Source organism: Protomyctophum bolini (assembly GCF_963924005.1).
Source record: "Protomyctophum bolini genome assembly, chromosome: 23".
Lineage (NCBI taxonomy): Eukaryota > Metazoa > Chordata > Actinopteri > Myctophiformes > Myctophidae > Protomyctophum > Protomyctophum bolini.
Genome location: NC_137884.1, coordinates 14,980,180 through 15,007,679, shown reverse-complemented (window position 1 = coordinate 15,007,679; position 27,500 = coordinate 14,980,180). Strand labels below are relative to the sequence as shown.

Below are 27,500 nucleotides of genomic sequence, written 5' to 3'. Positions count from 1 at the left end.
TCTGTCTGTCTGTGTCTCTGTCTCTGTCTCTGTCTGTCTGTCTGTCTGTGTCTCTGTCTCTGTCTCTGTCTGTCTGTCTGTCTGTCTGTGTCTCTTTGTTTCCTCTCGGCACGGCGACTCGCTCGGCGGTGCCTCTCGTGAGTCCACTTTAGTCGGCGCCTTCGTCGGCGTTGTTTATAGAAACATCTGTAGAGCATAACATCTTGATCTTCCATAAGAACCACAACACACGCACGCACGCAGTGTATATATATACCTGGGGCATGGTTTGATGGACAGATCACACCACACCATCTAACGGCAATTAACAAGCAAGCGGCTGGCCCGTTGCCATGGAGACCTGACGTTAACGAGTGTTCGTGGGCGAGCTGCGTAGGACGCTGAACCAACCACACTCCAATCAGTGTCATTCACTTAAACCCAATTATACTTTATATTATTATACTCCCCATGGATCTATACTAGGTGTGCTTATATAGCCCTAGGGCTCTATACTAGGTCTGTTTATCTCTCATCCCATCTCCTCCCCTCCTCTCCTTCTACAGTCCACCTGTATAAGTGCGACGCGCAGCGCGGCAGCTGCGGGATGTGTCTGAAGGCGGACCCTCTGTTTGGCTGCGTGTGGTGCAAGGCGGAGAGCCGCTGCACCCTCAAGCAGCACTGCCTGCACCCCGAGAGCCAATGGCTGCAGCCCAACGGCGTCAGCAAGTGCACCAACCCCATCATCACACAGGTGAGACGATGGCCCGCACGCACGCACGCACGCACACCCATTTGTGGGTCACAGACAAAAGAATATGAAAAACGAAAGAAATAAAGAATCAGACATATTCAGAAAGTCAATAAATAAAATAGTGTCCATACTGTGATAGATAAATAGATAAATAATGTGAAATAAGTGAAAAGTCATGAACACATAGTACGAGCTCACAACGCGTCGCATTGCGATGTGTTGTGAGCTTGTAGATCTGCTATTTTCACTATACTGTAGTTTGGGTTCGGGTCTCAAGCTAGCATTTTTGGGAACCACTGCAATTGAAAACACTGCATGATCTGCTGGCTCACCTCAATCGCAACAAGCCACAACAATGCTACACGTTGTAAGCTTGTTCATCTGCAAATCCCCAGAATAGGGTTCTATGGTTTAATTATACAATGAACCGATAGAGCGCAAACTTGCATCTGTCACCATGATTGATTGATAGCTCTGGCATAACGACGGTGTCACTTCTCGCCAGTCAATCATCTGATTTAGTTACGGATCGGATACTTAGCGATAGAGTTGTACTTATTATAGTTTCACATCTCACACTATTATAAGTCTTGTCTCCGTTGTGTTCTTGTCTCCGTTGTGTTCTCCCCCCCCCCCCCCCCCCCCCAATGCCCATATATTATTTTAGTACTGTGTGTCACAACCTCGCGGCCGTTCGTTTGCGACGTTCTGTTCGTGGTTCAATAACTGTTTTGTCGTGGCTTCCCTGCTGTCCGTCCAGTTAAGCTATACCATTTAAGCTCATAACATTAGCAGCTGTTGTCGGCAGCTGTTGTCGACTCGCTCCGAGTAGCGGTCGTAGAGTGGCTGGCTGCGGTGTGGTGTGGAAATCAGCCCTTTCACGGTGCGTGTGTCATAGCTTCCGAGGCAGGCAATGATACTATTACTACGTGATTGCCTGGCGGGGTTTCTGGCTGCGGTTCAAAGTATGGGTATTTTCTTTTTTACTCATGTACAGCACGCACGCAGGCACCCATTACCAGTTATGTGTCCTTAATGCTGGACCCCTGGTGTCTGGGAGAGACAGAGCTCTCCCATTCTCTCTAGTTATCGTTCATCCCTGAACAAACGGGCACACACACACACACACACACACACACACACACACACACACACACGTACGCACGCGCTGCATGCGGTCGAGGAAATGAGACTCTGCGTGAGGCAAATAGAGATGACCTGCGTGAGATCTGTAGATGGAGGGATGAAGGACGGCGGAGCAATGGGTGGATTAGGTGGAGGTGGAGGGATGACCAAAGAGACCAAGTGAAGAAGTACTCCTTATTTTTAATGGTAAATGGTGCATTTCAAGGATGGGGAGGGTCAGTGTGCGGCAAACAGAATTAGAACAGGTTGAGCTGATGGATCCCACCTCCTCTCTGTCCCTCTGAGGAGGAGAGGAGAGGAGGAGGGAGGGAGGGAGACCCTGCAGTTATCCTGATGAATGATGGGATGGTGATGAAATGGAGGGGTAACGTGTGTACACACCAAACCACCACCACTACATGCACACACCGTCTGTCTGCCTGCCTCACTCTCCTCAATCTGTCAGACAGACAGACAGACAGACAGACAGACAGACAGACAGACAGACAGACAGACACCCTGTCATCCCGTAGAAACAACATATTGCATCCCTCTCATCACGGTCCTCCATAAAAGCTGTCACTGTGCTTGAGGAGGAGTGAGGAGTATATATCTATGCAAGATGGCTGCCGAGCCTCTAATGCATCCTAATGCACTTCATTATAATGACATCGGCCGTCAACAGTCGGAGAGCGAGAGACTGCAGCGATGATAGAAAGAAAGGGAGAGAGAGAGATGGAGAGACCAGTGATGAAGTGTTTTCCTCTTACCAACCGTCAATTAGCTTGTCAAAGTCACACATCTAATCAGTGGCTCATGCTAATGAAAGGAGACTCTCTCTCTCTCTCCCAATCCCTCTTTCTGTCATTCCTCGCTCATTATGTTCTCTATCTTCCCATCTCCGATTTTTTTCCGCTCTCTAATGACGGAGACCCACAATTGCACTCAATTGTGTGCGTGCGTGCGTGCGTGCGTGCGTGCACGCATGTTCTTGTTACAAATGTCTATAGCCGTGCTATTCATTTTACCTGTACGCTTTCAGCGTGGCACGGTCGTGAACTGACGTGACCTTTCGCCGCTCTCAGCCGATTGGATCATTACAATACCCTGTCTGGCAGTCTGCAAGAAATATGTAACGTTCAAGACAAAAGGAACCTTTGATCTTTTTGATACAGTAACGAACATGATCAGGACACTCAGGCAGTTGAATCGCCCCCCATGCTCCATGCCCCCCCCAGGGTGGTCATGCTGTCAGCAGTGATAACACATAAACACACAATCCCACTGCAGTGACTGGGGATCCCTTTGTAGCAGTGACACTCAGCTCACCCACGCTCCTATGGGACCTGATGGAGCCCTATTTGGCAGGCAGGCAGACACACCCACCCACATCCACGCTCCTTCTCAACAACAACGGAAGCTTCCGATGAATTGAGTATAGGCTACAAAAGGACCCCAATGGAGACAAGCCATAGGCTTTCTTGGCTTTAAAATCCTCTTAGCAGACCTTGTATCAAACTGCTTTTTCATGTTTTTTTTGTGTCCCCCATGCAGGTCACTCCTCTGAGGGGTCCGAGGGAGGGGGGCACCCTGGTGACCATCCGTGGGGAGAACCTGGGCCTGGAGTTCAGAGAGATCCAGGGCAACGTGAAGGTGGCCAAGGTCAACTGCACCCCGGTCCAGGATGGCTACATCCCTGCCGAGCAGTACGTCATGATCTTTGGCTTCTACCACCCCAGTCCACAACGCCGCACGCACGCACACACACACGCACGCACGCACGCACGCACACACACACGCACGCACGCACGCTGCACAAACATGCAAAAATTCCATAATTGCCCTGGGGGAAGCTGCATTTAAGTTTTCATTACAGTTTAATCCAGTGCTTTCGTAAAAGTGACAGGCGCGCCTCCTATTAACATCTCAAACTAATTCTAAAAGTGGCTTATCAACAAGCCCAGCATCCGTTCATCCTAAGAAACTAAGTTAGATGCCAGCATTTCTTTCCCCTCCATGAAGCAAAGTGCTGAGCTCTGTGGAAAAAGGGAGGCGCGTGTTTTTTGAGGTCGTTGCTCTATGAAAAAGGATGGCGGTGTTCTTGCTGTCGTCCTACGAGTTGGCAGAGCGTGGGAGGAGAACACGCTGCCAAAAAAAGGCCCCACATCATTGTATCCAGAATATAACCTTATTATTATTATTGTATCCAGGCTATAACCTGGGATTAGACTTGGATTATTCTTTTTTTTTTTTTTTTTTTTTTACCCAGGGAAGCAGCTGAGCACAGGTGATCATTTTTAGCAACGCCCTGCACATAGAAACACACACATTAAAACCTGGGAGCTGACCAGTACAACCACAGTCTTGGTCACTAAGCAGCTCCAGGGGGAGCAGTTGGGGGTTCAGTGCCTTGCTCAAGGGCACTTCAGTGGTGTTGGGTGTGTGATGACAATGACTTCCCCACCAAGATTTTTCCTGCCCGTCCAGGGAATCGAACCGGCAACCTTTCGGCAACAAGGGAGCTCCTCTAACCCTTAGGCCACCGCTGCCCCCAGGTAGAAGTCCGGTATCCAAAATATACTACAGTGAAAGTGCAAAAGTAGTGGCATCAAAACATACTTAACACTTTAACTGCTACAGGTTCTAGCGGACCATGGCTTACTGGTGCTGAAGGCTTAACATGGGCTTTTTGAACTTTTTGGGGGGCCCACAGCGAGGGGCCTCTTATAGCGAGAATCACAATCGCATAAATAAAAAGAAAGCCCAACTTGTCCACTTCAATTTTAAAAAAAAGTTATGATTCTACCATCTTCCATTCTGGAGATATTGACCTTTTTCTAACACCTGCTTTTGCCTGCACGCTGCTTGTGAAAAAAAACAACAGAGATATGGAGGCCTGAAGTTGACAGACATTTCAGTTCAGTTTTTTTAGTTCAAAAGACCGATATAAAATTGAGCACAAATAATATCCTATACAAACCATATACCGAATGAAAGCCCTGAATGTCTACTTTTAGGAGGAAAACAGTACACATTGTACACATATACAGTTTGTCACTAATTGGCTATTGAATGCAGCTTGCGCCCACCAGAGAACTTTAGAGAAGGCATGGACCCGAAGAACTATTATTCACAAAATAAGGCCTATAGCGACATGTACATACTATATACCGTATGAAACAGTAGACTCTCTGCTTTCATAAGAAAAATACCACCCAGAAAAATCACACCCCTGTGAAGTGAGCAGTGCAATTGCACTGCTCACTTCACAGGGGTGTGATTTTTATTATTATTACAGTATTAGTATTTTTCTTATGAAAGCAGAGAGTCGACTGTTTCATACGGTATATAGTATGTACATGTCGCTATAGGCCTTATTTTGTGAATAATAGTTATTCAGGCCCATGCCATCTCTAAAGTTCTCTGAAAAAGATAATTTTAGAGAGCATGGACCTAACAACTAAATATTCACAAAATAAGGCCTATAGCGACATGTACATACTATATACCGTATGAAACAGAATACTCTCTGCTTTCATAAGAAAAATACTAATACTGTAATAATAATAGAAATCACACCCCAGTGAAGTGAGCAGTGCAATGTTGCACTGCTCACTTCACAACATTGCACTGCTCACTTCACAGGGGTGTGATTTTTATTATTACGAGTAAGACGCGCGAACGCGGAAGGCGAACGCAGATCGTAAATTGCAATAACAATTAGAATAAATTACAGACATGATCTGCAGGGTGTCATAGTTAGTGCTTGGACCACGCCAGCTCCATAATATGGAGCTGGCGTGGTCCTTTTGTGACCATATATTATATGGTCACAAAAGACGCCATCACACTCATGTCACCATGACTCAGCCATAACCATATAAGGAGTCCCCAAAGCAGGACCACGCCATCACACTCATGTCACCATGACTCACAAATCACTCAGCTCCATATATGGGCACAAAAGGGCCAGGTCCACATATACAGTAAGCGGGACAGACAGACACACACACACACACACACACACACACAGACAGACAGACAGACAGACAGACAGACAGACGTGATCTGCTAGGTCTCATAGTAAGTGCTCATTGCATTCGCAATTACAGTATTAGTTTTTTTCTTATGAAAGCAGAGAGTCTTGATGCACATTATCTGATCATAAAACGGACTTGGAAACTTTCTTCAATCGTAGCCCCATATGTGCCCTCTCCCTACGCTCATTGAACTCATTCTGTGATTCGAGCTACAAACAATCGCAGTAACGGGGGGGGGGGGGGGGCAACTAGGCTTTGAGGAAATGATCTTGCATAATCAACATTATTGTCGATTGTCGTGTGCCGCTCCAAACATGTCCAGACATACCACTAACCTCATCGATCCAGTCTCGCGTATCTATAAGGTGAGACGCGAGACTGGATCGGATTGTGTCTGGACATGTTTGGGAAAAAAACAACAAGAAAAACAACGAGATGGATGCGGCAGCAGCAGAAGCAGCACGTCAACGTATTTGGAAGAAAAAAAACGAGAAAGCACCACCTGTCGTTGCAAGACAAACACCCGTATGTTGCTGATAGACAGATAATAATCGATCCGATTTTGTCCTGCCGTTCATTTTATCACATTAGGTGCAGGGCAGGCTGCTCGACGGTGAGTTTATAATAGCCTGTTGTAACGAGAAAGGGGGATGGATTGGATGGTTGGATGCGAGCAGCGCAGCAGCAGTACGGCTTGCGATCAGCGACCAACGTATCATGGCGGGCCCTCGATAATGATGTGCAATCTGTCCATGACTAACTCCACATGTGTCTGGCAAACGTTACGTTATGAAATCAAATGCCGATCGTTGCAGGTTTATATACGGGCAGAGAGCAAATCGCGTTGTATCTTGTTCCGAGAATGAGAGTGCAAGCCTTGCAGTTGAAAGCAGTGGGGACTCGGGAGTGGGGGGGGAACTGCCAATGCGATCCAAGAGGAAGAGACCCCCCCCCCACCATTCTCCCTCGGGAGAAACCATGTAGAAACAGGAGGGGAGGGGGAATCGAGTGTATTCACACAAACAAGAGCATTGTCCCATCCATTTTAGATCCCCTGACATCTGCGTTGGTCTATGCCGGACGGCCGTATCCATTACGTCGTACGTCCTCGCATAGACCAACCAATAGGCGGTGCCAGACGCTTCTCAGACCAACACCTCTTTTCAGCAGGGGGGGGTTTTAACTCTTTTTAGAGCCGATCGGTGTTACATTATGAGTTGTCCGGGCGCAAATATAGTTGAACTATAGTAATCAATAAAAAAACGTTTTTTGGACCATAAAACGTATAAAAACGTTATGCGCTTCTTAGGGGTGGCTATAATAAAACGTTTAAAAACGCTTTCAGCATTCTATGAGTTAAAGTGCCAAAAGTAAAAGTACTAATTTGCAGATTGTCCCATTTCACAAGTGTTGTTCACAATGCATCACATCGTGACACAAACAAAGGCGGTTTTAAGCCGGCTGTCCTCGGTGTGAAGACTCTCAGGGCCTCAAACCTTTAGTGTGAAATCCACTTTTTGTCTAGAAAATGATTAATTCCACCGGCGATGTTTTATTCAATCCAGTGTGCCACCTACAGATCTGGATCAATGGAGTTTTCTCTCTGTTGACTGTCCTGGGGGACCTCACACCACCAGGACAAGGAGCTGTGCAACCATGTCAAGGTGTGACAGCATTTCAAGCCATTTTCACAAGTATAACAATACTGCGTGTGTGTGCGTGTGTGTGTGTGTGTGTGTGCGTGTGTGTGTGTCTGTGTGTGTGCGTGTGCGTGTGTGCCCGTGCCCATGCGTGCGTGCGTGCGTGTTCCTCAGGATCGTGTGCGAGATGGGAAAAGCTGAAATGAGCCAGTTCACCGGGAACGTTCAGGTGTGCGTGGGCGTGGGAGAGTGCAAACCAGAGTTCATGGCCCAGTCCTCCAAGTTGTACTACTTTGTGGTGAGTCTCTCTGAGTGCTTATCCACTCAATTACCCAGCAGCTTTTCAAAGCCAGGACACCTCATCTTACTTGCATAGTGGATAGTAACAGACTAGTAAGCTTTATAAAAAATATTGGGCAGACACATTTTGTCTGTGCTTACTGGCAGCTTTCCAGTCTATTTTACACTGCAGATTCCTGTAGACTACTGCCACCTTCTAATAAAAAAAACGTAAGCCTTGCCAAACCATGTGGTCCCATGGGCCAGGAGCTGCATCTAGCATCTCCTAGTTCTGTGTCGTGAGCCGGCCTGATACAGAAACTGACAAGTGCATCCCTCAGACATGATGTGAAAAGAGGAGTTAACGGACAATTATGGGCACTAGATTTGCCCGTAAACCTCAAGTTTAGCAGGCATATACAGTAATATACGGTAATATACAGGTGTGATGGTACAATTCGGGAGTTTACCGGAGTTTGTTGGAACGTTTAACGGGAGTTTCCTGTAATATACAAATCCGTATTCCATGCTTTTTGCACAGTGTACATTAGTGGACATGACACTATACTATGTCACATGATGTGCAAATACACCCCCTGGACATGGCGCTAGTATGTCGCAGGAAACGCTAATCCTACCGCGGATGCTGAATCATGGATGCTGAGTGCCAAGCAGGGAGTCATTGGGTCACCGGGGGGTGCGGGGGAATCAAACTCTGTCATCCCACTCTCTTACCACAAGGCCACTGAGCTGGCATGAAGATGTGTCCTCTCATGCAGGCGCACAATCAGCCATCAGCCGACCGTCTGTCTATGCGGCGTGTTACTGCACACGCACGGAAACCTTTCACACCTTTAAACCTTGACGTCTTGACTTGATTGATCTCCCAACGCTATAGGCCGCAGTAGTAGTAGTAGACAGGACAAGTCCGGCTGGTTGTGTTAGGAGGGCCTCAAGGCGCCAACCCACATCCCCTGCTCTAATCACTGGCTGTGTGTTAACACCCGCTGTGTTCTCACCTGGGCGTGTTTAATGCCATGCTCGGAGTCCTGTCGCCGGGCTGCTCTGACACGGTGCATGGCGTTCTCGTGCACTCAGCACTTCCGCTCGTGTTTCTGTACCTGCAAGAAAAGCGTGTGCTCGATGACTGGCACGCACTAATGAGCCCGGGGTCGGAAATGGAACAGTGGCTATAAAAGGAGCTCTCGTGACATATTTCCTGCAGGTAGTGCACTGAACACATGCCGCGTAATGTACGGTGCACGCACGCACTGTACGGTACACGCATGCACGCACGCACGCACGCACGCACGCACGCACGCACGCACGCATGCACGCACGCACGCACGCACGCAATATACTGTACACGTGTGGAGGCTTTTTCTGTATGCTGCTCTCTCAGCATTCTCCCTTAAGTACTGTAGCCACTTAATCATAAACACATCACCCTCTTACACACTCTCACACAATCACAAGCACACCAACCTCGCACACACACACACACACACACACACACACACACACACACACACACACACACACACACACACACACACACACACACACACACACACACACACACACACACATGGACGGACGCATATGCATGCACTGACTCATGCACACACGCATACATACACACCCACTGAAATCCAGTGCAGTTCTTCCCCTTATGTACTCATTTTTAATGCGCAGTTATCAATTTCCCCTCTCAGTCTATTAATGGGGGCGGTGTGGGTTTAGTGTCTCGGCGGTACCCCGTGTGAACAGAATTACATCATGTCAGGTCAGATGTCACGACACACAAGACGAGCTGATGAGCCGATTATGAGACGAAGCAAATGAACTGGAAGACTAACCGACCCATAATGCACTGCACTGCACTGCACTCTCTGCATGATCAGGACTTCACTGAAACCCCAGCGTCCGCATTCTGAGGACAACCTTTGCAGAAAATTACCGCTCAGTCACGACAACTGGATACATAATGAGCAATATATTTTTTGTTGGTTTGGTGATGGATTGCGTCTGCTTTTATACAGTAGGTACTCTGAGAAAAGCACATTACATCTCCCTACCAATAAGGACTCCGAATCCCCCAGTACATAAAAGTTAATCCAAAACAACAGCAAGTGAACAGCAGTATAGGTAGCAGCAACAATACAACATCAGCATTTGATTGGTTGAGAACAGAAGCATGGAGATGAGACTTGACCAATGGTCCCCCTAACGATCGGCTATTTTCTGCAACGGTTTTCAGCTATTTTCACTCTATAATGTGTAGTGAAGGTACTCCGCTCAACAACGTATGGGCTTTAAGCTTTAAGCTCACATCCGTAAGTTTCATAACCTCTCACGATGCACAGATGTACAACTGCAACGCCCAGGATTCGAACCCATGTCTTAAGAGGGATATTTGGTTTGTGAGCTTCAGGAAGGGCTACTTGTAAACTAAAGTATTTTTATTTGTTTGAATACTTTATTAGTCAGAATATGAAAACAGCAGATGGTACAGTCAGACATTATAAGGCTACACTTTCCATTGAATTCATCAACAAAGACAACCAGTGACCAGAAACCAGTGATTCACATCCTTTAACCCATTCATACTTTAGCTGTTCTCTCAAAAATGTGGCACAAATCTTTGAATATACAGTATATTGTTTCAGAGCGAACATTTTTAACTCAAATCTTTGCTTCTGGGGGGTCCCTGGAGCAACATATTCTGAGATGGGGGTTGGAGGCCAATTTCATATAATTCTAGGGGTCCTTGACATGAAATGGTTTGAGAACCACTGACATAGAAAAGAGGCTTTTCAGAAAACTGTCATGATTTAGAAGACGTTTTATGGAATCGAGCTCAGGTCTAAGTAAATGGGTTAAGCCTTAACCCTGACACCATCCCTTAACCGTTAAGGGATGGTGTCAGCTACGGCATTCCACATGGTTGGTGGCAGAGCAGTAGAATGATAATTTCCCCATGTTTGTTCTATATTTGGGTGGTATACCAGAGCATTGTGGATCCCTCTGGTGTTGTCCTACCTGCCACCAGGGTCTACATTTCTCAATGGAAGAGAGTGGGGAGAGACCACCCCCAAGCACTAGAGACATGTTGCAATGTTCGCCCTAGAAAAGAAAGGTTTGGGTTCAAGTGCAACTCAAAGGGACGAGTGCACTGCTCCAGTTTAATGTGTTTCTGGAGCTGAACCAAAAAAATTAAAAATAAGCCATCCACCCAAATTCTGTGGTATAAAAAAAGAGATAAAACATTTCCCTTCTACCCTCGATTTGAACTGGTTTCATGTGCAAGTGCTGATTTATTGATAGATTTTTGTCTGATTGACACTTTTACCATATAGATGCTGTTTGACCTCCTAACGCAAGGTCCTCGACAATGCGCTAGTAGTCTATAATGCATAATTAAATCCTCATGCATGATGGAAACTGATTACTGTTTCTACTGTATGTTTGACCTCTGCCCTCTCTCTCTCTCTCTCTACTATATAGCTCCCGAGGCTGCTCCACCTCAAGCCCAGCCGAGGGCCTGTTTCCGGGGGAACCGTGGTCAACATCACCGGGAGCAACCTGGACGCCGGCAGCAACGTGTCCGTCATGTTCAAGGACCAGCCGTGCACGTATCTGAGGTCAGCGCTGTTTTGACCTATGCCCAGCTTTGTGACATTATTGGATTGGCTGAGCACGTAATGTGATGCATGATGATGTATGATGATTAGAGCGCCCCTCACTTCACACGCAGACACGGCCAAGCGCATTGACAATCAATGGCCCAAGTTTAGTCGATGGAAGATCCATTTGTGTCAGTTTAAACTGACATAAACTCGAGTCATTCCAATATGTCCACCGATGTGGCATTTTTTTCATTTGATTTTCATTTGGTTCTGGGGGAGGGCGGGGGGGGTGGAGGGGGGGTGACCTTGTGGCACAGCCTAGTTGTCAGTCCATACACACAATAAGACCTGAACCACTTCCCCTGATCCCTGATCAATATACCGACCGCCATAGTGGTCACAACGTCGGTGATCCATCCGTCTCGGCCAATGACAAACAACCGCGGAGATGGAAGATGAACGAATGCTTGTTGCTGCGACGCACGTCAGATCGCAGCTCTTTTCGCTTATAAAGTGACTCATTATAGCTCTTAGTCATTCACATTACGATTAACATGTATATCTTTGTGTCACACAACAGCAAAATAAAGTCAATTCAACCATAAACAAAATAATCCTAGAATGATAATCATGTAGACTGAAGCTTATTATGTTTACACTTGTTAATTACACATACGCCTTCATCGTGTCTTCCCTAGGCCTGTAGCATGAACTAAAACAAACAAAACATAATGTAAAAAACAAAACGTCAACTATTTACAATTGACAAAACATCATTAAATAGAACTAATTTGCATGAATCAAAACATCAGAAGTTGACCTTTGATCGACTCTTTCAGTCATACACTTACGTTATGTTGTTTACTTGTTTTGCTTGTGAAGAATTTCTTAAACGTACCCATGTTTCCACATTCTCTTAGTTGGTTGTCACAGCTATTCTACAACGTGACCCCGTTAACTGTCACAAAACTTTTTGTCCTTGCCGTCTTTTCTTCAAACATAGCCAGCAGTAGTACCTTCTCTCCCCATGCTCCATTTACCTCATTACCCACTTTTTTTACAGAATTTATCCAGTGGACTTTGTGCTTTGTAACTATATGTAATTGATAGTTCTTTATACAGATTTTCTTTATTCCTTACATTGTTGTATTGTATTTGAATCATTATTGTATAGTGAACAGTGGACTTTATATAGTCAACAATGTTACAATGAACAGTGAACTTGAACCTTAAGTTACAGCTATATTACAACTATGTTACAGTGAATATAAATATAAGTGCAAGGGTGTCGATTGTCAAAACAACATAATAACTCGTGGCATACACCGTTGTACTACGGGGTATACATAAGACTTCAGGCATTGCTAACTAACGTCTTTGTGTTTGTTCCGTGACCTCTGTGACCTCAGGAGGGGCGGCCAGTGGATCACGTGCCGGACCCACGCCTCGCTGCACGGCTATGGCAACGTGTCGGTGTCGGTGCGCGTGGATAAAGCCCACCTCCAGAAGGTCCTGCGCTTCGAGTACGTGGAGGACCCCACCATCACCAAGATCGAACCCGAGTGGAGCATCTTCAGGTAGCCTATACCAGAGGTTCTCAAAGTGGGGTCCGGGGACCCCCAGGGGTCCTTGAGGCCAGTTCCAGGCGGTCCACAGCTGAATGATAGTTTGGAACCAAATGGACCCTTATGGGTCTATAACTCTGAGGGTGTACACATTTGTACAAGTTAAATTAACATTGATTTTACAATATAAATTGGGGTCTCAGAGCCTAATGCATATAAAACTGGGGGTCCTTCACCACCACTAGAGCCATAACATTATTCTCTTATGGGGGTCCCTGGCATATGGGGGTCTGCTGGCTAATTTGTGTCAATTTGGGGTTCCTTGACATGAAAAAGTTTGGGAACCACTGACATATCCATCGCCACATTGTGGAGGTTGATGGGTGGAGAGTCAATCCACACACACACACACACACACACACACACACACACACACACACACACACACACACACACACACACATGCATAACGGTTGGTGAGATTCTGTGTGTCTTTTCCAGTGGACACACGCCGGTGACGGTGACGGGCACCAACCTGGACGTCATTCAGAACCCACTCATCAGAGCCGAGTACAACGGCCGTGAGACGCTGAATGTGAGTAAAACACGTGCATGCGTTGGTTGGTTGGGTTGCCATCCAGAACCGGATGAATCGGTTCCATCCATCACATTTTCATATCGCCCATATCGGGTTTCTCTCTAACCAAATGAACCCCTCAGTGGTGGAATATACGAGTGCCTTTGGCTTCACGGTGCTGCGTCCTTAGTCCGACCGCTCGTTATTCCGACGGTGCGTTGGTCCGACTCGCACCGTAATAGGTTGTAATAACTTAGTAATAAGTTGTCGTTTTGAACATGAAAGGTGTCCTCCCGGCAGCGATGAATACTGTCCCAGGGCTCTATAGGTCTGCTAAGAAAAAACTAAACGTGTTTTGTAGATTTTTTGCCCGGATTTTTGCCCCCAAAATAGTGTAAATATTGGTAAAAAAATATCCCAGATATACAGTATTTAACCAGGTTAACCATACCACGGAAACAAATAGTCACAAAGAGCTTTTTCTAGTACCTATAGTTTTAAGACGACATCTTCTTAGCAATTACCTTCCAGCAGCAGCAAACGACACAGTGGCTGTCACCGGGTCCTGAGCAACCTGCCGGGGTGTCAGGTTTGATGTCCACGAAGCCAATTAGAGTGACGGGCTGTTTCAGACTGCCTGAGTAAAACGGTTTGAACGGATGTTAAAACGTCTCGCCAAGAGTCTGTTTTTGTCAGTTTTCTTCCTGTCTTTTTTTTGCGGTGATCCTGCTGTGAGAAAATGGAGATATCACAGTGACACAGCAGACAAACCTGTCTCTTGTTCTTTAAAACAAGGCCCTGTAGAGGAGGCAGGGGGAGGAGAGGATGAAGAACGAATCAATGCGTCAGCGTGAATATGTCATGTGTCACGAGAGACTGGAAAAGGGCAAAAAAAAAAAGATGGGGATGAAGGAGAGGAGACAGGCGGTGAACAAATGTAACACCGTAATCTAGTAGGAGATGAGATGGAGATGGAGAAGGAGACAAGATCAGAGAGGAGAATAAAGGCCAGGATAAGTGAACCAAAGGGAGGAGAAGAGAGAGGGGTGGAGGTCTTTTTTGGGGAGGATATGAAGGTGGCTGAGGGAGCTAGTTATCATGGCCACATCTTCACACATCAAAGGCCCTTTGTGGAGTGATGAGACTGCACATCACGCCTCCTAACGGCACCGAGTGCATTCTTCAAACAGCCTCCCTCCACTTTGCACCATTTCCAAACAAATTGGATAGCAATCAATGACATGCAGGCACTCTATAGCCATTATACAGTGGTGGAAGAAGTACTCAATTTTGTTTTACGTAAGTAAAAGCATCATGTAGAAAAACTGGTATAAAATAAATTACTTGAGTAAAGTATTATTGGCATCAAAATAGACTAAAAGTAGTCATTGTGCAGAATGTCCCACTTCACAAGGTCAATATGTATACACAAATTACACATCTTTTGAAAATAGCAGATCTACAAACTCACTATATATAGCTATACAGAGGGCGGTTAAATTTACGTTACTATCTGCACAACAAAGTAGCAAGCTAGTGTGCAGGCAAATGTTTGTTGATGTGTTGCCTGGCAACAGTCCAGTAAGTCCTCCCAGGTCTGTAAGTTGTAGAACTATTTGCGTTGGCGGAGCCAAACAAAATGATTGAATAAACAAATCATATAAATAATCTGTTGCCACGTTTTACGGCCGAATGATAAACAGTGCTTGTAGAACTATAAAAGCAATATCACACTGTATACGAGCACTGCTGTGATTATCTTATATACCACATCATCACAACCATGCTCATATCGTCTCTGTCGGGTGGAAACCTCGGGCTGTATTTTGCATGTCTTAAATACCAGGTCTTATTCCCTAACTTGAGTAAACTAAAGACCTGGAGGCGTGATCAATGCTCTTTGGCTACTCAGAATAGCCAAATGGCATCGGTCATTAGTTAGGTCTTTAGTTTACTCAAGTTAGGGAATAAGACCTGGTACTTAAGACACGCAAAACACAGCCCCTCATGTCCACAACTGTTACTTTTCAGGATTCAAATTCCAAAGCATCAAAAGTAGCGGATCTACATGCTAAAAATGTGTCGATTCGCACCACATTTCAAGCTTGTGGAGACAAGCTTGAAATGTGAATAGAGCGTTGGGCTTTGGTTTACGAAAAAAGTTAGAATATGGAGATAAGAGGTTTTCTGCCTGACAGTGATGATATACTGTGTAGCTGGTTCAAGGTGCTCTCTATTGTTACGGCTTGTGTACAGGCACATGAGAGTAAACATTTTTTATTTGGCTCCTGAGACATTGTAGCAGCATTGTTAAATAATTTAACAATGCTGCTACAATGTCTCAGGACCCAAATAAAAAAATTGTGTGCATGGCAATTAAATGACAATTATTGTCATTTAAAACACACACCATGCATGCACGCACGCACGCTCGCACACACACAAATCAAGAAATAAATCAGGTCGGTTTCAAGGATCTTTTGCATATTTAGGTTGCATGGAACAACCTGGGCACAGATATTAGATTGTGTCCTAGCCCGAGTACTTTATAAGGTACAACTAAATCCTGGCTACTTGAGACTGAATTGACTGTGTTTTTAGTTCCTAATCAATGTATTCCCGTATTGTAATGTAGTGACGGATGTGAGGTATTTATATTCTTTTTTTGTATAACTTGAACAGTTTGTATACTCCTACATTTAGCATTTTCTGTTTTGTTTTATGTCTGCCTATGCTTTATCGATTTTGTGTAAGGGAACCACAATGTAAATTTGCCTCTGACTTTACTGTGTTTGTTTATATATATATATATATATATATATATATATATATATATATATATATATATATATATATATATATATATCCTCAATTGTCTTTTAACCTTCTATGAAGCAATTAAATCTCTCTCTCTCTCTCTCTCTCTCTCTCTCGGTCTCTCTCTCCCCCCTCTCCCTCCAGCTGTGCCAGGTGTTGAGCCCCACCTCCATGCTGTGCCAGGCTCCAGAGCTGCCCATCAGCCTGGACCGCCAGGTGGCCGAGCGGCCCGACGAGTTTGGCTTCAAGCTGGACGACGTGGCCGTGCTGACGGCGCTCAACCACACCAGCTTCATCTACTACCCCAACCCCGACTTCGAGCAGTTCAGCCCGTCCGGCGTGCTCGAGCTCAAGCCTGGATCGCCCATCATACTGAAGGTATATGAGAGGCTCGGAGTCAGAGCGCATGCACCCAGCATATAGGCTCAGTGGCCTTGTGGTCAGAGTGTCCGCCCCCCGCAACTGGGAGGTTGGGGTTTTGATCCCCGGCCGAGTCATACCGAAGACTCAGAGCCAGTGCCTCCCTGCTTGGCACTCAGCATCAAGGGTTGGACTGGGAGTAAGTCCCTGTGACATACTAGCGTCATGTCCAGGGGGTGTACTTGTACATCATGCTACAGAAACAGGCTCTGTTAAACACACATACTGTATGTATGTTTATCATTCAGCCCTATGGCTCGGCAAGGATTACTTCATAGGCTTAGACGAGTCACAGATGATTCACACACACACACACACACACACACACACACACACACACGCACACTCTTCCGAGCAGTGGTGTAAAGTAACTAAGTATAAGTGGTATTTGTACTTTACTTGAGTATTTCCAATTTCCAATACTTTTGTACTTTTACGAGTGCTGTGTCCATAACTCTAAGAGCGTACAAATGGAACCAAATGGAACCGAGATTGAGGTCACAGAGATGGAACATTGTATCAAACGGGGGTCCTTGGCCTCATGCATATCAAACTGTACTTCAAATTCGAAAGTTCGAGATCCACTGTGTTGGAGTTCTAAAGCTCCTCAGTTCATTGCAAAAAGCCCTTGCGCGTTCATTAAATACATGTTTGGTTCATGGCACATGGGATTTATTATATGAGCTAATGTAACACTTCATTCAATCCTGTATCCACCATTCACGTTGATCCTCTCTCTCTCTCTCTCTCTCTCTCTCTCTCACAGGGGCGGAACTTCCTGCCACCGACCAATAACGGCAACGGGAACTGGAAGCTCAACTACACGGTTCTGATTGGTGACAAGCCCTGTACCTTAACGGTGTCAGAGACACAGCTGCTCTGTGAGTCCCCGAACCTAACTGGACGCCACAAGGTCCTGGTGAGTGGCACGCACGCACGCACGCAACGCAACGCAACGCAACGCAACGCAACGCACGCACATATGTATATATACAGCACACAGGTGTGAGAGGAAAAGAAGAGAGCGGGGGGGACAGACGTTAGGCGGGAGGGAGACAGGGAGACAGACAGGCCTATCGATTCATTGACATTTTGACAGACAGACGGGCTGGTTGCTGCATGCTCTCTCCATCCATCTACTTGTCCACCAGCTGGCAGACAGACTGAAGACTCTAATCCAATGGGCCCTGTGGTTATACCCTTAGGGCCGGTCCACACAAACAAACAAAACAAGCCTTCAGTAAGAAGGATTATAGGGCTCCGCCAAACTCAATATATACTGTAAAGGTTCCATTTGTGCTTCTGAGATGGCAGTCCTCTTCGAGCGAGGCGAGCGCTTCCAGGCTCGGCTACCTATGCATGCCAACATATGAAACACACCAAGGTCAATTTTGACAGCAAACTTTGATTCAGTTTTAGTCACAGTCTTTTGAATAAACATTTTAGTATAGTTTATCATAAGATTTTAGTCAACTAAATCAGCAGTTAATTTAGTGGACTAAAATTTATCTTAGAAGGCCATGATGGCGTCGTAATGCCGGATTTATACCTATAGCAGATCTACAAGCTCACAACTTGTCACGCAGCAACGTGACAATGTGTATTTTCATCATGAAAACCCACAGCCAACCAAGCATAACATGAAGTTTTTTTGTTCTACTGGCTCTCTGTCCCACTAGTCCCACCATAACATTGTAGTCTATTTTTTCTTATAAATTGTCAAACTCATAGTTTTAGTCATCATAGTGTAGCTTTTATTTTGGTTTTGTTTAGTTTTCATCATTGAGGAAAAAAAAGGAAACGTTTTTTCGTCATAGTTTTTCGTAGATGAAATGAACACTGACACACACATACAAAACATGGGCTTGTTAGGACCAGGAAAATGATTCCCATTGTCTATTTCTTTAATTCTATACTTGTGGGGACATTCCTCACACATTTAGTAATAGTAGTAAAAGTACTTGCGTGCGTGCGCACGTATACGCACGCACGTACGCACATACACACAGAACCACAAGCGAGCTGAGCTTTTGAATATTTATAGACTGGGATTATTGCTCAGACTCGATGATGACACAGAAAGTGCAAATTGTGCAGTATGTATTTAAAAGCATCTGATGAAAGACAAACATCAAAGTTGTTTAAGCATATTACAATAACTTTAAGGTTCTTGAAGAGTATTCCCAGAACAACGTTTAGTGTTGCCTTTTCTTCTACATTGTACAGTTTCTCCACAGAAGCAGTGCATCCTCATTATTGTGGAGATAAACTAATAATGCCCCCAAAATTAACTTTCCAGGAACTTCCAAGTACCACTTTGCCATCTACTGTAAGTAGAGCAAATGTTCCCAAACCTTTCAGGCTGTGACTCCCCAAAATAATTATGTTTTAACTGGGGAAGGGGACCCCCCCTCCACCACCACTACCCTGACAAGCACTAGGAATGGTAGGCTTCAATATGGTTCTGCAGATAAATATTGTGGAAATAGCCAAAGTACAAGCTCACAATTTGGCCAATTTGGTATTAAAAAAGGTCTTAAAATTCATTACATTGTCACTTTAGAAATGTGCAGATACTACACAGTATATACACTTACAGATACTGTATGTTGGTTTGTTTACTGTCAGAAGACAATGCTGCACATCTGGGGAGCCTCAATACTGACTCAAGCAACTTAATAATCTGTCTAGGAGTGATCACAAAGACGCTAAAATGACCCGACATGTTTGAAAATGAAATATCCCTTTAATGACAACTATTTGTATCACAATTAGTTGAGCCCTATGACTCTGTTTTTGTCTAAAATAGGCTCGTGTGGGAGGCATCGAGTTCTCTCCGGGCGTGGTCCTCGTAACGTCGGACAGCCCGCTGAGCAGCACGGCCATCATCGGCATTGCGGCGGCCGGGGCCCTCCTCATCCTCTTCATCGTGGTGGTGCTCATCGCCTACAAGCGCAAGTCCCGCGAGAGCGACCTCACGCTGAAGAGGCTGCAGATGCAGATGGACAACCTGGAGTCGCGCGTGGCCCTCGAGTGCAAAGAGGGTAAGGAGGAAACGGGCCGGGGCAGCGCTGGGCAGTAGCTAAAGTGCACTTTGGAGTGTTGTTACTTCACCCTCCCCCCAAAAGACTAATCATATCTTATATCAATTACACACCCCATGAATGTTTTTGTATTTGTTGCATTCCCGCTAGCCAGTAATTCATCACGTTGTTGGCTCAGGAATGCCTCAAAAAACTTGATGAATTTTTAGGCCTCGTGAGGTGTGGAATTGTTTGGGTGAACTACTTTTTTGAGTATCTACATCAAAAAAAATATTTTTTCTTGGATACTTACTATATGACTTTCATTCTACTCCAAGACAAATATTTTGCTTTTGACTCCACTGCAAGAATTATGTTTCATCATGTTTTATTAACACTTGCCTAAGTTGACAAATCATGTTTTGCGTAGGCCTATGCCATAACACAGTTTTATAAAACAGTGTGTTATCAAGTCTTACAGGTGCAAATAAGCAATACCCTATGTAATAGTTTGTGCCTTATACATTACATTATTGAATTATTAATTAGTACGCTCATTAGTAAGTCTTTGAAACCGTCAGTACTCTAAGAACGTTCAGCTTATAAGGAACACAGAGTTCATTCTCTGGCCAAGGCCATCTCAGATAAGGAAAGAATTATTTTGAAAGCAAATGCAGAACAGTGTAATTCTATTGGCCAGTGTTATCTGCCCTAAGAGTAATGGTGATTTACACAGTATGTTATAATTTAGAGCTACAATAAAACATTTGATCATCATTGTTTTTGGTTACTTCTATTTTTTTACTTTGTACCCTCCTCCTCCCTCCCCGCTGTATTTAATACTGATATTCAGGAGTTTCCATGAAGCAAACTGTTGACTTGGACTATTCAGATCATACTGTAGGTTTAACCACTTACGCCCTTTTGAAAAATGTGGAAAAAGATCTGCTATTTTTTTTAAATGTTTGTACATTGTGGCAGATAAATCCATGGCCAAATAAAATGTATCAATTTGGGAGTCATTGACAATGGAAATGTTTGAGAACCACTGAACCAGCGTGTCGGCAAGCCCAACAGGGGCTTACTGGGTCATTTAACGGGTCAGGCCCATGGTTCATTGACCCCGAGTTACGTGCATAACTCCACCCAACCATCGTGCAGCGATTTTCAACAGTGAATTGCTTTCATTGACAACGAAAGGAGAGGAATTCAGTGAACCTGTGTCTCATCTCTGAAGCCTGATGACTTGGAGTGGTAGTGGATAATGCCTCGCACAGCGCTTGCAACGCAGAATGAACGGTGAATGAGGCTCTTGCAGTATAAGGCTCATTGTAATACAACTATACCTACGTATACATTGCAATGGATCGGATATTAATTTTTGGGAGGATATAACGTTTGAAACGTCGTTTAGAACGATGTCGTCTGGATTCGTTCTTCACAGTTCGCATACCAAAGAAAGCAAGGTAGACCATGAATCTTTCATTTCTTAACTGTTGCTGGATCAAGTAACATTATGGCTTCATTCTTTGTAGCATGCTAATGCCTCTCCGTAATGGACAGTCGCAATTCATATGTGTGAGCGGGATTTGTGGCATTTATGTTGCTTTATTCTATTGCATGCTGTGACATGCTTCTTTTATGGACACTTGGCCTGAGAGCCTTTCTGTCTCTGTACGTCACTGTATGTGACGTGTGTGTTCTGTCTGTGTCTGCATGTCTCAGTCAGTGTGTCGCGCGCTGCGAGCATCGGAGGCGGCTCATGTCATGCAGAGAAATTGCCCTTCGCTAAGTCCCTCCCCAACCGGTCCTTGTCCAATAGGCACGTTAGCAACGGTTACTAAGAGAGGAGACATGGCATGGTTTCCTTCTCACCCATTGAGATGCATGTTAAATGACGGGATTTCTCCATATTATAAAAAGCGATCATTTCCGTAGCCAGAGCTTCAAAATGTCTTCTACTGTAAATCTAGTCAACCAGTCCTGCAGTTGGCTATGCACTGGACAAATGTGCATGATGGCATTATTTCAATAAACTATAGGAATACGAGGGAGAAATGGTATCCAACTCAATAAACGTTAATGACCGTCCAACGGGAGTTTTCATGTAATGCACCGTAATACTACGGTGATTAGTATTATTGCCATCACCTGGGTGGGTCAGTTGTGAACTTTACCGACGTTAAGCTGTGTATGTGTTCAACAACACAGTCATGCAAAATAACATTGACAGCTATGAGGTGATGAAAGCTTACCATCCTTAGCAACGGTTGCTAAACTATTTGGATTGGCAATGGACAATCACTTTTGGGGTGGGGTTTAGCGAAAGGCTAATTGCAGACCATTGTCGGGTTGGGGCCAAGTCAAACATGAACACCATGGACCAGGTCTGGGGCTTGGGCTGTGGTTTTGAGCCAGGGTTTTGGTCCGGGCTTGGTCTGGGGTTTTGAGCCAGGGTTTTGAGCTGGTGCTTGGACTTAATCGTGAAAATAGTGCAACGAGTTTCGACACATTGTGAGTTTGCAGATCTGATTGATTGATTGATTGATTTTAGAAAGAGAGTACTTCTTTCTGAAATTCTTTTGAAAAGATATTTGTCTGAATTGCTTTTTTTATTATCTTCTGGGAAAAATAGGTGTAGAAACTGGTGACTCGACCCATTGACTGGGAAAGCCTGCTCTAACAGACATTAACGTGGTCTGGCTGTAAAGCAACATACTACTAAGTACTCACAACACGACGGCTGTGAAAGCAGACTCGTGACCTTTTTTTCCCCACACACACACGTTAATCTCTTCCAGCTTTCAATTTGATTCCAATAAACAAACCTATTAGTCACTGTTTATGACCGAATAAAAAGGACATTGTGATCTGCCGCCGGCATAATAAACTACAGCGTGTCTGTCCCTCTGCCGTGTCCTCCAGCGTTCGCCGAGCTGCAGACGGACATCCACGAGCTGACCAGTGACCTGGACGGAGCGGGGATCCCCTTCCTGGACTACAGGACCTACACCATGAGGGTGCTGTTCCCCGGGATAGAGGAGCACCCTGTCCTCAGGGATCTGGAGGTACGGTACTATAGAGGAGCACCCTGTCCTCAGGGATCTGGAGGTAGGGTACTATAGAGGAGCTCCCTGTCCTCAGGGATCTGGAGGTAGGGTACTATAGAGGAGCTCCCTGTCCTCAGGGATCTGGAGGTAGGGTACTATAGAGGAGCTCCCTGTCCTCAGGGATCTGGAGGTACGGTACTATAGAGGAGCTCCCTGTCCTCAGGGATCTGGAGGTAGGGTACTATAGAGGAGCTCCCTGAGGGGGTTTCCAAATGGACCCTTAAGGTCTATTCATACTCCAGTTTTCAGTGTTTCGGTGGTCACCTCATCACCGAAACCCCGGAGTATGAATAGGCCTTTACAGTTCTGTAACTCTGAGAGTGTATGAATTCCACGGGTCCATTTTGGTTCCATTCATAATGCAATTATAGTGAACAAGCGGATGAACAACAAGCAGTGGGTCACAGTCAGTGGGTGAAATGAACACTGTTGTGTGTTGTTGGCGTCTGGTAAACAAACACCTTCTGACGCCCCGACAACGGCACTTACTCAACCGCAAATATGACAGCCTTCCAATCAGTGGCTCGCTCTCGTTAATAACTCTTTAATGACATGTGACACCACACTTTATTTTTTATTTTTATCTCCACACCTCAAAAACAAATTAAAAGTCAATCAAAGAGAAAAGTGGCGGCAGGGGGAAAAAATCAAGTCATTTATTGCCCACGAGTGACACTGATGGACAGCCATAATTGGGCAGGTCGTCTTTTCCCATTAAAGAGAATGAAGGACCCCCATTTCGCTGCCCTCGGGGTTGGCTAACTCTATGCCTGATGAGAATCTCCCGGTAATAAGCTATATTAATTATGTTTTAATTGGTATAAATGTGGGCCCGTATAAGGAGTGTGATGTGGAATGGTGGTCTTAATGAAAGGAACAGGGGCCCATCGGAGACGAGTGACAGCTGCTTAATTATTATTGATATGTCAGACACAGTGATGGAAGAAGTACTCACATGTATTACTTAAGTAAAAGTATCAATACCCTATTGTAGAAATAGTCAATAGTACACGCTGTATACACTTAAAGTAGGCTACCAAAATGTTAAGTTTTCAAATGTATAAAAGTGTATACAAATCCTGTGAAGTAACTAATGTTTTCAAATAATTGTAGCAGAGTAAAAGTACAATATTTTGCCTGTGAAATGTAAAGAGTACCTCATAACAGTACTTGTACAGTAAATGTACCTATACTGTAGTTACTTTTCACCACTGGTCAGACATTATGTATATTAGCTCAATGGTAAAAATGTAGTAAAAAAATTACCCCACACACACACACACACACACACACGCACACACACACACACACACACACACACACACACACACACACACACACACACACACACACACACACACACACACACACACACACACACCTACCTTGTCAAGTAGCATGAAATTAGACTAGCAACCTGACGATATCTCCCGGCAGATTATAGCAGGTTGTGAGAATGAAGACAAAACATCTGCTGCTTTTGACAGCTTCACTGAGCAACCTCCTCAGTCTGAGTGCACTCGACACACCACTAGGGATATTGTCACTGTCGGGCAGAAACCTTGTACGTCCAAAACTGTTACTTTTCAGAACATTTAAAAAGAAGCTACTTACTTTAATCCACAGCTACTTACAGTAAGCAAGGAAAACATGAGGTATCAAATGCATAGAAATAGTTATAGTAATCATATAGGTAAACCAAGAACCTATCATCAGTATAATATTTAAAAAATATATAATCTGTACATGGAAACTATAGCTACTGGTCTTAACGCTATGGTATTTTCAACCACCTGCGCACACATGAAAGTTGAAGATAAGAGGTTTTGTACCCGATAGGCGACCCGATAGCTGCTCAGTGCAGCTGTCAAAAGCAGCAGATGTTTTGTCTTCATTCTCGTACTCAAAGGTACGAACTATAGGCTATACATTATGGAAAAGACCTTCCACTCACTGGGATAAACGTCACAGGGAAAACCCAGGCTCCGGTGGAGGGCAATTCACGTCACCTTGCTTCCTCTCAACTGCTGCCTGAGTGGAACAGTGACGCATGCGGTGGAATAAACAGCCCTTTATCCTGCAGCCTTACACACCATGAAACACAACAAGTCACACGATGTTAAGCTCATCATCCTTCCTTTCTCTTTGTCTCAGCTCTTTATGTCTTCATCTCTCTGCCTTTCTCTCGGCGTGACTCTCTCTCTGTCTCTGTTGCCGTAGGTCTCAGTCCTCTCTGGAGGTGAATTGAATTGACTTGGTCGTTCAGGGATAAAAGCGGAATTTATTGTCCTGCAGTGCGTCATGATGCTTGCTGATATAATTGTGCCGGGGTCCCCGCCCCGGCAACAAAACATTTTTGGTTGACGTTCCGTGGCCAAATACATATATCAATTTGGGGGTCCTTGGCACGGAAACTTGCATCATTCCAAGTAGGCCAGTGTCCAACGGGCACCGCTGTAGAGGCCCCACGGGCACCTCTCTAGTAATAATTAAAAAACTAATTGTAGAAAACAAAAAATATGGGACCCAGTGTTTACAAGGAAGATAACTGCAGCATGACACAATTAATCACGCATCACGCCGCGGTGGTAACGACTCACTGCTCACCCGAACACATCTCTCTTGTTCTTACTAACCACCGTTTCAGTGGTCACCTTATCACTCAAAACTGAAGTATGAATAGGCCTTTACAGTTACAAAAAGGTTACAAATCTACAAATCTACGCTCCCTCCCCCCATGCAGGTACCAGGCTACCGCCAGGAGCAGGTGGAGAAGGGCCTGAAGCTGTTCGGCCAGCTCATCAACAACAAGGTGTTCCTGCTGGCGTTCATCCGCACGCTGGAGGCGCAGCGCGGCTTCTCCATGCGCGACCGCGGCAACGTGGCCTCGCTCATCATGACGGTGCTGCAGAGCAAGCTGGAGTACGCCACCGACGTGCTCAAGCACCTGCTGTCCGACCTCATCGACCGCAACCTGGAGAGCAAGAACCACCCCAAGCTGCTGCTGCGCAGGTGAGGCGAGAGAGAGAGAGACGTCGGAGGCCTCACACCAGTCCGTGTGTCTGTGCGTGTGTGCATGTCCCATGTTTTCCCCTTGTCTTCTTGTTTCCACTTTATCCTGTGCCCGGGTCTCTCTCTCTCTCTCTCTCTCTCTCTCTCTACCACATAAGCTTTTCCTGATTCCTAACACCTGTTTGTTTGTTTTCATCATATCCTAAATTAGAACACTACACACACACACACACACACACACACACACACACACACACACACACACACGGGCATAAACATACTGTAGGTAAGATTACTGCCAGTCACAGTTACAGTAGCATATTGCTAACAATTACCTCAGTTTTGTCCACAATGTTGCATCATTATATCCTCCTTAATTCACCAGTTTTGCATCAAACCATCACAATGCATTGTGAGCTTGTAGATCTGCAATTTTTGCTGAATGACAAGTGTACATGCATGCATTTAATAATGATGCTCAGTGTTTCTATCTGTGAACATGTTTGGATTAACGCCTGCGACCTTGTGAAGTGTTGCCTTTGTCCCCTGAGACACCAGAGCGCCTCTACGTACTTGTCATTAGCAAAATAATTGAGCTAATTATGATTAATCCCATTTCAATATAGTTATATAGGCCTGAGAGAGAGAGAGAGAGAGAGAGAGAGAGAGGAAAAAACACAAATCATTAAGGAAGAAGAGAGAGGATGAGATTGTTAAAAGCTTACTCTGGACCAATCAGGATCCTCTCCTCCTCCTCCACTTGAACCTGAGGTCTTGTCAGTGCCGTGATGAAGGGTCCATGATGGGGGCTTCGTGGGAGGGGGGGGGCTCCTGGGTCTGTTTTGGGGATTAGATGAGTTCCCTCAAGTGTCCCTTCCTGTGTGTACGTGTACGTGTGTGTGTGTGTGTGTGTGTGTGTGTGTGTGTGTGTGTGTGTGTGTGTGTGTGTGTGTGTGTGTGTGTGTGTGTGTGTGTGTGTGTGTGTGTGTGTGTGTGTGTGTGTGTGTGTGTGTGTGTGTGTGTGTGTGTGTGTGTGTGTACACACGCGTACGTGCGTGGATCCATGCATTCCAAATGCATGTGAGTACATGCGCAAATTGCACATGCAGTTATTTTGCACAGAAGGGTCATCTTCACTCAATTGTCCCAAATGTGATGCAGGCGCACACACACACACACACCAATTTGGTTTTCTCATTTCAATTAGCAGCCTCATTTATAGGGCAAATACTTCTGTGCACAGTCGCACACATGTAACGCATAATACAAATAAAAGCTGGAAGTGAACAACGGCGGTCGCACGGAAAGCGGAACGTTGCGTCCAGGTGACAGCGGGCATATTCACCTCATGAAAAGCCGTTTAGTGTCTTGCTCGCCGATGCAGCAAGTGATTAATGCTGTCTGGGGAGGAGGCATGATTAATCACAGCCTGAGAGCTTATGCAGCCAGCGAGAGAGTGAGTGCAGAGCAGCCGGTATAAACAATGGAGCTATACCACAACTGATCCTGACTCCTGATACAACTTGGAAG

At 45.2% G+C, this 27,500-nt stretch overlaps 1 protein-coding gene across 2 annotated transcripts in view; it reads left to right on the top strand.

Annotated features, from left to right (window-relative positions):
• plxna4 (plexin A4) overlaps window positions 1-27,500 on the top strand; it is a 313,281-nt gene that overhangs the window by 241,725 nt on the left and 44,056 nt on the right. For both annotated transcript variants that reach the window (XM_080757088.1, XM_080757089.1), the window contains 11 exons: window positions 546-733; window positions 3,413-3,564; window positions 7,713-7,836; window positions 11,325-11,461; window positions 12,856-13,023; window positions 13,513-13,606; window positions 16,550-16,783; window positions 17,592-17,744; window positions 19,635-19,869; window positions 22,774-22,916; window positions 25,702-25,970. In XM_080757088.1, coding sequence (XP_080613214.1) covers window positions 546-733; window positions 3,413-3,564; window positions 7,713-7,836; window positions 11,325-11,461; window positions 12,856-13,023; window positions 13,513-13,606; window positions 16,550-16,783; window positions 17,592-17,744; window positions 19,635-19,869; window positions 22,774-22,916; window positions 25,702-25,970 — 1,897 coding nt within the window. The remainder of the gene's footprint in view (window positions 1-545; window positions 734-3,412; window positions 3,565-7,712; window positions 7,837-11,324; window positions 11,462-12,855; window positions 13,024-13,512; window positions 13,607-16,549; window positions 16,784-17,591; window positions 17,745-19,634; window positions 19,870-22,773; window positions 22,917-25,701; window positions 25,971-27,500) is intronic.